General features: G+C 39.9%; 1 protein-coding gene across 1 annotated transcript in view; it reads right to left on the reverse strand.

Annotated features, from left to right (window-relative positions):
• Positions 1-12,096, reverse strand: part of LOC124615632 (activating signal cointegrator 1) — a 115,696-nt gene that overhangs the window by 245 nt on the left and 103,355 nt on the right. The window contains exon 11 of the mRNA XM_047143640.1: positions 82-273. Coding sequence (XP_046999596.1) covers positions 82-273 — 192 coding nt within the window. The remainder of the gene's footprint in view (positions 1-81; positions 274-12,096) is intronic.

A 12,096-nucleotide genomic window follows, 5' to 3' on the forward strand; every position in this document is an offset into this window, starting at 1 on the left:
AAGCAACAAATAACCAAATGGGTTTATATCTTCATTGTTGAATTTGACTGATATTATTCAAAAGAAAATCTGCGTTCTTACATATTTTATGTTTTCCCTGAATAGGAAATCTAATTGGCAATTCTTGTGGGTCCTCACAGATGAAAACAAATGGTGACTCACTCTCTCCATCAGGGTATCTTTCTCTGTATTCCTCTTGTGGAAGGCAATCCACAACATTCACACATCCAAGCAAACAGCTTGTTGGATAGCTACTTGGGAACTTTATCCTGTCTGAAAAGATAATGAATAAATTTGAAATATATGTACCAATTAAGAGATACAGATTTTAAAAAACAATCCTATGAACTGTACACATGTATGTACTGAACAAAAGATAAGTATAATTTATGCAGTCTTAGGACCCTCACAAGTTCAGTACACATCGACAGTACAGACACAATGCTGTCTCAGAAAAATCACACTTATAGTCGAGATCCCTTAGCTCACAGCATTGCTGCCAGCTTTCAACTGCAAAGTACTAACAACTGCACGTGAAAACAGTAGCCACCTACAGAGTTGTGGCAACACTGAGGCACTGCCGCAGAGATATTTACAAAATCACATTATGTTACTGACTGAGGTAGGCCTACAAAGCTGTCACACCAAGTGAACTGCAACAACCAGGGATCAACTTATGCCAACCGTAATACAGATAATATAATGTGGATACAATTACTATAATACAATATTGATACAATTAATATACTATAAAGTGCAAAAGTAAAGAGACAGCACAGAAAAACAAACAACCTTCACACATTTGGTTTTAGGCACCTCCAACAATCTTTACTCATCACTGTGAAATAAAAAGTTGGCTAAAACTCTACTGACATATAAATGTTTCCATGTTATTGAACTGCAAGATTTCAATGAAGATCTTTAGGCAACAATATTCACTGTTATTGGAACACCCAAGTAGCTCATAGCAAAATAAAAAGGACGTGCGTTAAAAATACAAAGTAAATCCACAAAATAGAGATGGGAAAAGGCAAATAAATACTATACTTCTGTTATCACTAATATTTTGACCATAAACTATTCAGCCATCTTCCCAGCTAGCCCTAAAAACTGACAGCAAAGCACTCCACCCCCTCATAAGCCTGCAGAGTGAGCCAGTTCCACATGCAAACAGGGATAATTGAGCTGGAAGAAATACCACGGGGCTGTAGCAATATATGCTACAGTTACAATGTTTGCACAGGATAGTGTGTCAGAATTCTAGCCACTGCTGAATTCCAGATTTTGTGAAGGATAAAACCATCATCTCACTTGTCATACATCACAGCAAGGCTCGGTGGTTCTGAGATGGATGACTTAATTCTAAGGAAGGCAGTCATCTATAATACTCTTGGTCAGTGTTGTTTCCCATATATCAGATGTACTTTATGTACAGTTTAAGAATGTAGGATGGAACATCACATTATTCAGGGGGTTCATTTTAGCTGAAGACACTTAAATACCTCAAAAACTATGCATCGGATCAAAAAAAGTAATAATTCCAATTTATTTGTTTCAGAAGGAGACATCCAATGATACCCCATCCTATGCATTGGTGGCAGGTGGGGGTGCAGCTTTGAAATTTCCGATGGGAATCCCCATTTCATATCGCAGATTATGATTCTACAGCAAAATCTACAAACATTTTGTTGGTAGCTTTTTCTTCTTTTCACCACAGATGGCACATTAATCGGAGAAATAGAAATGGGTGCACAATCGTAATTTATGGCATACTACTCAGTGGGCCTTGAATATCCAATGGGATGTGGGACCCCACCTCCATCTTGCAAGGGTAGGACAGGCTAATACTTTATAACTCTAATTGGAAACCCCATTTGCAACATTGTATTTCTCCGATATATCGAACAGGGGACTACTCAATGCACCACCATGGCCTGCATAGATCTACGACGTATCATTATGGACAGTACCCTGTAACCGGAGCTCACATATTGTGCAGAGTAGAACAGATTTCGGCTCTAAATATTGAAATACTTGCACAGTGTTTATTGTCTGCACACCTACCTATCATTTGGAGAAGAGGTTGTGCATGTAGACAATGAATGTTGCAACAACAGAACAAAAAATTGAAATGATCCTGATTTACAGAGAATGTAGGAGAAATGTTAAGACTGTATGCTGAGTATTTTCCAGAGAAAGCTCGCTCTCGTTCAGCCTTTTACAAGGTTGTGAAAACCTTTATATCTGATGGCAGCATACAGTCCAGCAAATAAAATGAAGCAAACGTGTTACAGGAGAAGGTAATGAAATAGCTGTACTAGGGGCAGTGCACCCCACCCCAGAAATAAGGATGCAGCAATTACACCGCGATTCCAGTGTGTCCTTAGGTAGTATTCACACAATACTGCATCATCGGAAGTATCATCCACATCATTTGTCACTGCATCAAGAACTTCATGGTGCTGATTTCCGTAACCAGGTAGAGTTTAGTGAACGGGCACGTCAACAAATGCAAACAACCCCATGTTCTTTGCCGAGGTACTATTTTCCAATGAGTCTACATTCACTAACCATACCAGTGTTAACTGGCACAACATGCATTACTGGGGTGTAGAAATCTCCAACAGCTAGGGCAAATTGGCCACCAACATCCTTGGTCGGATGATGTAGGTGTGGGTATCATGGGGAACACACTCATTGGTCCGTATTATATCGACAGCACGCTGAATGGACACAAATAATGAAAGTTTTTGGAACAGGAACTGCCAGTACTACTGCAGGATGTTACTCTGGACGTTCGCCAATGTATTTGGTTTCATCATGACAGTGGCCCAGCACATTATGCAACTGAATCATGGGAAGTATTAGACCATGTTTACACTGATGTGGATTGGCAGAGGTTGCCATGCCAGATTTGATGTCACTGGATTTGTTTCTGGGAATATATTTATAAGATAATATAATAGAGGGAAACATTCCACGTGGGAAAAATATTTGAATATGTCTGCTTGTGTCTGTATATGTGTGGATGGATATGTGTGTGTGTGCAAGTGTATACACGTCCTTTTTTCCCCCTAAGGTGAGTCTTTCCGCTCCCGGGATTGGAATGACTCCTTACCCTCTCCCTTAAAACCCACATCCTTTCGTCTTTCCCTCTCCTTCCCTCTTTCCTGACGAAGCAACCGTTGGTTGTGAAAGCTTTAATTTTGTGTGTCTATCGACCTGCCAGCGCTTTCTTTTGGTAAGATATATTTATAAGATAAGGTATACCAGCAAGTGCGAACAGGCCGTGAAGACATGGTCGACTGCATCAGAAACGCCTGTTCTGACATTCCCGCAGATATACTTCTGTCCTGTTTATGGACATTTGAAAAGCGGATCACTAAACATTTGAACACTTACTTTAGTTTAGTTGGGAAGGTGGAGTAGCATTTGTCTCGAGCCATGGCCACAGTGGCACATCAAGTAGTCCCCTATTTGATATGTTGGAGGAATACAGTGTTGTGAATGGGGTTTACAATTAGAAGTTATGAAATCCTGGACTGTTCTACCACTGAAAAATGGAGGTGGGGTCCCATGTGCCACTGAATATTCAAGGGTCATTGAGTAGCACATCATAAATTACAATTGTGTACCCATTTCTATCACTCTGATTACAGTGCTACCTTTGGTGAAACGAAGAAAATGCCTCACAAAAAACGTATGTAGATTTTGCCGCAGAATCATAATCTGCAATAAAAAATTGGGGTTTCCCTTAAAGATTTCGAAGTCCCCCTCCCTCCCCATTCCACCACCCGTGCATGTAGTGGGGATGAGGGGTCAAATATGGTATCATTGGATGTCCCCCTCAGATATAAGCAAATTGGAATTACAACTTTTTTTTCTCCAATTTTTTGAGATATTTAAATGACCTCAGTTAAAATGAACAGCCCACTACCTGATAAATGTGCTGTGGTCGAGTATTGTATTTAGGATGGAGAATGTCCAGGTTTTAACATCTATATCCTGACTTTCAGTTCTCAGAGACACCACTGAAATGTGTGTGAAGAGTGAAGTTATTACCCATGATGATGATTTTAATCTTGACAAAATGTGGAATCTACCACTGGAAATAGTTAGCAGACAGTCAGACAATGGTACTATTCCCTCGTCAATCACAATTTGTCACAAAACATCCTTCACAGAGGTGTTCATGGTAGCATATATGTTTGCCACCTGTGCATTATGTCTTCCAATATGATTATTAATGTACACATGTGTAATTGGCTTAATCTACCAGTATATAAAATGGATAGTAGTACTGTACCATCAATCATTAGGACACACTCTAAAGATAGCTGAATGGATTACAGCCACAATATTAGCAGATAAAAGTTTAGTTTCCACTTAATTCCCAAACTTTTATGGACCAAATGATACATTGTGAGAACATACAGCTACAGAATAAATACAGCTGTAAAGAGATCTCTGGAAAGCAATTTGAGGAACTGATAATGCAAAAGCCATTTATACTGCGGGCTGTAGAATGGTTCTGTAGGGTGGATATATTTCTTTTTCATGTCCATGTCCATTACCAATGGAAAGAAGCTGTCTTGAAGTAGGCAGCAGTATATTCCTAGAGTAATCACCAACTTTAATAATAGACTTTCTTGGGATAGTTTACGTCTATCTTCAAGAGTCTGATAGTTCAGTTTCTTCAGTATCTCTGTAACACCCTCCCACGGATTAATCAAACGTGTGACCCTTATCTGTATATGGCCAGTATCCCATCCCCTGTTAGTTGTATCTGGTTCAGGTTCCACAGACTTGAGCAATATTCTAGAACCAGTCCCTAGAGTGATTATAAATCGTAGTCTACCACACATTTTACCCGTGACTGAACTGTGGTCATTGCATTTCATATCCCTATAAAATGTTAAAGTTTGTATGAGTTGGCTGATTCCATCAGTAATTCACTGATATTATAGTCATAGAATACTATGTTTTTTTCGTTTTGTGAAGAGCACAATTTTATATTTTTGAACATTTCAAGCAAGTTGCTAATCTTTGCACCAATTGGTAATCTTATCAAGATCTGTCTGAATATTTATGCTGCTTCTTTCAGACAGTACTTCCTTATAGATAACTGGGGGGTAATTAATATTTAACATGAACAGCAAGAGTCCCAATACACTTCCCTGTGTCACACCTGAAGTTAATTATACATCTGACGGTGACTCTTCATCCAAGATAAGTTACTGCATCGTCCCTATCAAAAAGTCCTCAATCCAGTCACAAATTTCACTCAATATCCTATATGATCATACTTTTGCCAATAAGCATAGGTAATGTACTGAGACATATGCTTTTCAGAAATCAAAAAATACTGCATCTTCATGGTGGCCTTGATTCAAAGATTTCAGTACATCATATGACAAAAGTGTGGGACAGGTTTCACATGACCGATATTTTTGGAATCTCTGCTGGTCAGCTTGGAGGAGGTCATTCTGTCCAAGATACCTCATTATGTTTAAGCTCAGAATACGTTCTAAGATTCTACAACAAATCAATGTCAAGGATAGTGGACAGTAGTTTTGTGGATCACTTGTACTACCTTTCCCTTAGACGGGTGTGACCTGTGCTTAATTCCAAGAACTGGGCACAGTTTGTTGTTCAAGGGATCTACAATAGATAATAGTTAGAAGAGGGGCTAACTCAGCCACAAATTCAGTATAGAATCATATGTCCTGGGGCTTTGTTCAGTTTCAATGATTTCAGTTGTTTCTCAACACCACTGACACTAATACTTATGAGGGTTGGAACTTTAATAGTGATAACTATTTATTTACAGCTCATGCAAAATAGATACACGTTTCAAAATTTTACTGACCTTCAAAGTAGTCACCAGCACTATGTATAACCTGTTGCCAGCGATGTGGAAATTATAGTATACTCTTCGCAGTGCCAGTTTGAACGACGCTGTCTATTGCCCGACGAATTTTTAGCAGTTCTGAAGCGAATGTCATAAAGTGTATCCTTCAGTTTAGAAATCCAGTTGAACAGTTTAGAAATCGAGTTGCACTTACGAGGGCTTAAGTCAGGGGAGTGCGGTAGGTGGTATAGCAGTTAGCAGCCCCATCAGTCAAACAAATCAGTAACAGTTTCCACTGTACGTGCTTGAGCGTTGTCCTGCAAAATGACGGTCAGGTCATGCAGAAAGTGTCATCACTTCTGTCTCTAAGCTGATCGTAGGTTGTGTTCCAAAAATGACCAGCACAGAGACAGAAGTGATGACACTTTCTGCATGACCTGACCGTCATTTTGCAGGACAATGTTCAAGCACGTACAGTGCAAACTGTTACCGATTTGTTTGACTGATGGGGCTGCTAAGTGCTATACCACCTACTGCACTCCCCCGACTTAAGCCCTCGTAAGTTCAACTCGATTTCTAAACTGAAGGTAACATTTCACGGCATTCGCTTCAGAACTGCTACAAATTCGTCAGGCAACAGACCGCGCAGGTCAAACTGTCAACACAGCTGGCACTGCTAAGAATATCCTACAACTTCCACATTGCTGGCAACGGGTTATACACAATGCTGGTGACTACTCTGAAGGTCAATAAGACTTTGAAACACGTATCTATTTTGCACGAGTTGTAAATAAATAGTTGCCACTATTAAAGTTCCAACCCTCGTATTTTATTCCGCTTTTCAGTGGTATGAAGCTTAAATTGGGGCAATTATCCTGTGTTTTCCTTTGTAAAGGAACATTTGAAAATGGAATTAAGCATTTCAGCTTTTGCTTTTCTATTCTCAATTTCAGTTCCCGTCTCATTCGCTAGGGACTGGATACAAACTTTGGTGCCACTAACAGTTTTTACATAGCCCACAATTTCTTTGGATTTTGTGTAATGTCATTTGATGATAATCTGCAATGGTAGTCGCTGAAGGTATCATGTGTTGCTCTCTTCGCAGTCAAGCACATTTTTCTATCTATAGCCCTAAACTTTGTTTTACACCTATTATGCAACAATCTGTTTCTTTAGAAGTTTCTTTACAGTGAGTGTCTACCATGGAGTGTCTCTCTCATTATGAATGGTTCTCCTGGATAATATCTACCCAGTGCATCGTCAACTATACTTTTAAATCTGAGCCATAAATCCACTACACATCCCAGACCTGTGCTTAAAGTTTCTCACTGAGATACAACACTACTGATTTTTAACTAATTTGCTGAACATATATATCTTTCTGCTTGTTTTAGTTGTCCTTTGTACTTCGGTAATCATAGCTGCCACAACCACATCACGGTCAGTAATACCAGTTTCGACGTGGATCTTCTCAAAGAGGTCAGATCTATTTGTCGCCATTAGATCCAATATATTTCCATTATGAGTGGGGTTCCAAACTATCTGTTCTAGGTAGTTTTCGGGGAAGGTATTTAATAATGTTTCACAGAATGTCTAATCATGCCCACCACTAACAAAACTAATTTTCCTAATTAATTGTTGGATGACAAAGTCTCCAATGATGATTACAAATGGTTGAGGAACTTATGTACAAGTGATCTAAGGTTTTCTCTTAAGTTTTCGGTTACAGCAAGAGAAGAGCCTGATGCATGACAGATGGATCCAGTTATCATTTTATGCCCACCCACCATACCGAGTCTTGCCCAAAAAATCTCACATGCAGCTTCAGTTCCTATCTTGGTGGATTTGAGTTTCTTGTCTACTGTCGCCAATACACCATCTCCATTTCCCATTTACCTATTCATTTGATATACACTTGTGCTGAAGATCTTACGAGGGGATACCCAAAAAAACTGGAATTATTTTTAAAAGCTATATATTTTCAAATTTTTCAAAACGACCTTATCCATGTCAAAATACTCTCGATTACTACTAAACCATTGTCCCGTCGGTGCTTCCACTGTTCGAAACACTTTTTGTAGTCATCTTTAGAAATGGCTGACAGCTCTTTCAGCATTTTTTTCTTGACTTCTTCACTGTTGTCAAGCCGGTGTCCTTTCATGCATGGAAACAAGAAAAAGTCACATGGAGCCAGGTCAGAGGAGTAAGGTATTTAGGCCAGTGGAACCATGCCATTTTTTGCCAAAAACTGTCTAACAGAGATGGCTGTGTGTGCACAGGTGCGTTGTCGGAGTGGAAGATGCTTCTGTTAAAATTACAGTTGATCAGTTGTCTATCAACAGTCTGTGAGCGCAAGCTCTAAATTTTTTTCAATATTTTCGTCGATTCGGGCAGTTGTGGATGTCCAGAACGAGGTCTGTCATCAATCGACAGGTTGCCGTTTTTAAATCAAGCAAACCACTCATATAGTTGAGTTTTTCTCTTATCATCATCTTGGTAAGCTAGTTTCAACTTTAAAACATTTTCAGCAGAATTTTTACCAAGTAGAAAACAAAATTTCACAGCTACACATTGTTCACTTAAACTTGCCGTAGTAAAAAACGAAACAATAACAAAACAGTGCGAGTAAAAACAATCACTGCAGATGAACAGAAAAAGTCTGGTCGCCCCTCTTTTTTTTTTTTTTTTTTTTTTTTTTTTTTTTTTTTTTTTTTTTTTTTTTTTTTTAATTAAAAAAACCTCCTTCATACTAAATCCTTTGCAGACAGGGATTACTTTCCAAACCTTGGCTGTAAAATGGGACCTCCCACATCACATCTGCACCAGCACCATGAACCAGCTGCAAAGGAGCACTCCACCCATTACCGAATAGCACCTAACACTCAAACAACTATTTATCAGCACACAGGAAAATGAGGAACATCATGCCCAAATTCCTTCCCAAATCTCCTAAAGTAGGATATTTAGCAGACTGGATGGGGAGCAAAATACTAATCCGTTTCTACACTGCACCTATTACCAACATCTAGTCCACATGGGTCATAACCTTGTGGAACACCCAGGTGCAAGACCTACCAGCAAATTCTATTCCAGTGCCATTGCAGTCTTATACAGGGGATGGACCTGGTGTGACCTATTCCTGAGTACTCCTCAAGTGTTTGGGACCCATACCAGGATGGATTGAAGGAAGACATTGAAGAAATTCAGAGGCGGGCTGCTAAATTTGTTACTAGTAGCTTTAAGTGTTACAGAGATGTTTTGGGAACTCAAATGGGAATTCACTGAGGGAAGGCAATGTTCTTTTCGAGAAACACTATTGAGAAAATTTAGAGAACCGGGATTTGAAGCTGACTGCCAAATGAATCTGCTGCCACTAACATGCATTTCGCATAAGGATCACAAAGATACAAGACAATATGGCTCATATGGAGCCATACATACATTCGTTTATCCCTTGCTATATTTGCAAGTGGAACAGGAAAGGAAATGACTAGTGGTACAGGGTACCCTCTGCCATGCACCATGTGGTGGCTTGTGGAGTATCTATGTAGATGTAGATTACCATGTCTAATATGGTATAGGCAAACCATTGGCATTCAAAACTTTCAGTCATCTTGGAATGGATAAATAGAGGTCCTGCGTGGTTTTCAAGGGAATCTTATACCATTATTCCTGCAAAATAGTGGTAAGTTCAAGTAACAAAGGACAGCAACATGCACCCTTCCCTCCAAAGTACACCACAAAGGCTCAATAATATTGAGATCCAGTGACTGTGTTGACCAGGGGAGATGTGAAAAGTCAACCCTGTGCTCATAAAACCAGTCCTGGAAGATGGCAGCTGTGCAAATGGGGGCCTTGTTATCTTGGAACACAGCACCTCTATTTGGTAACAAACATTGTGCCGCAGGACGGATCCAATCAGTCAAAATGGTCACACAATATTTGGCAATATGCAACCTTGGGAGTAGCCATTGGACCCAAATCATCACTGAAATGCCACTATGCTTCGCTCTTGGAAAGCAAACTTGGCCAGGTGTTGTAAAAAGTGTGGAACAAAACTCACCTGACCAAATGACTTTCTTCTGTTGCACCACTGTCCAAGTTTCATGGCTTTGGCACCAGATTTTCCTACTGAGTTGTTCTGGAATTCCAGCATGCCCTGCAGTTCCCTGCTTATGGAGCTCCCTTCCTGTTGTTTTGGTGTTGACAAGGTTAGTGAGTGCGACAATCACTTTTGCGGTCACCACTGTCGTCCTCTTATTTTTCATCACAATCCTCTTCAACGACCGTCTGTCACAATCAATCAACACACCCTTTCATTGCTTGGTGACTTAGTGTATGATGTTTTCTCTCATTCCCTGTATATGGCACAAATTTCAACATGGTGCCTCTGAAACACCAAACACTTCGGCTACCTTGGTTACAGAAGCTCCCACCATATGAGCACCTACAATCTACTCATGTTCGAATTCACTGAGCACTGACATAACATACAACTACACAGAATACTATTTCTGACGTGGGTGACACTTGCAGTATTGAGGACAATGCACAGTTTCCCTTTGTGGTCAAATATAACAGTGCAACTTGCAGTCCAGGTTTGGCTAACATTTGCATGTGTGTTCAGTTTCCATATTTTTGTACACCCCTGTACTAACTTGTCAAAGGCAGGAGCACCTGGTAAAGCAGTCATTTGGAAGCTTAGCAATTGTTTTACTGTTATCTGTGTGCCCATTTAACATGTAACTATAGAGTTAATTTTGAACTATGTCTTTCATGCCAAATTTTAAGTTAAACATTAATTATCAAATTACGCACTTTACCCCCTACCTATCCTACCCCTAATGACACATCCAGACAGTGTCTTGCCGACCTCTTCCATCTGCCTTATCCCTGAAAATTCACTCTCAACATCCCACTAAACCCATAACCTAAACCATTTCAAAACACTGTTGCCAACATGTCAAACACTGCAATCCCACACTAGTTTCAGTACTATCCAAATGTCTTACTTTCAGTCCAACAAATGGATTAAATCGTGATGGACTGTTGCCACCATCCCTTCCACCCAAAAGCTAACACTGTACCATGCCTCTGCCAGTTCACACCTCATTCTACTGATGATCCTGAGCTGACTCACTTCCACCCAACCACCTTCTTGTTACCTTCCATGAAGTCCATACCTCCAACATGGCCTCCTCCTTTCCACAGTCCTTCATAAACAAATAAACATCTAAGTAGATGAAAGAAAAGCCATCCACAACCTTAGGGCTGCATTTTCATAACAATCCCAGTAGACAATGGATCCATCATTGTTATGATGATCACAGTGACTACTTGACAGAAGGTATCTGCTAACAGTCTAATTCTCCTACATGCAAGTCCTGCTGCAGTGATCCCACCCCAGAAGTTCAGAATAACTTCCAATCCTTATTCAAATCCTTAGACCTATCCTACAATAACCTACCAAATCCATATCCCTCCTCACCCCCGTTACCCTTGCCACATCCACCTTCTACATTCATTCAAAAATCCATAAATCTATCCACTCTCACAGCACAACTATAGTTGATACTGTGCTCTCACTAAAAAATTTCAAGTCTTGTGGAGCATCAACTCCAACTCCATATCCTGCAGCCTAGCTTCTCATATAAAAATTCAGAAATAACTTTAATCACTATTTTTCACCATCCTCACTCCATTACATCTGTATTGCTACTCTTCAGTGCTGATTCTGACTTCATATAAACCAACATCCTCGTGCCCAGGAGTAACTAATCTCTTTTGGAGGGCAGATATCTCTCTGCTGTGGGGTTCCCATCGAACCAGGCAATCTTCAGCCATCCTCTTCTTCTTCCCTGAGGATGGTTCATTAAGATCTCTGATCATCTGTCATCTGTCTGTCAGATTGTATGGACATACCAAGTGAGCTGCTGCTGTTGTATTCTACCCGTGATGCTTTTTTGAGTCTGGGTCATTTCCCTAATTGTCGTATTTCTTACGTAGTCTTGCCAAGATATTCTACATGATCTTGTGAGACAGTCCACTTCTACAACTCTCGATTTGTTTCTATTTTTTCCAGTAACCTCAGTCGTATTCATTAATCGTTATGGGCTCTACAATATTTACTGTCTTCATTTTCCAAATTTATCTAACATCACCATGACAGATAGTTTAAATTCTTGTTTTGCTGCTTTCCCATAGGCTACTCATTGCTGTCTTTCTCAGTTACATGTTCAATCTTC

Source organism: Schistocerca americana, chromosome 5, assembly GCF_021461395.2.
Source record: "Schistocerca americana isolate TAMUIC-IGC-003095 chromosome 5, iqSchAmer2.1, whole genome shotgun sequence".
Taxonomy (NCBI): Eukaryota; Metazoa; Arthropoda; class Insecta; order Orthoptera; family Acrididae; genus Schistocerca; species Schistocerca americana.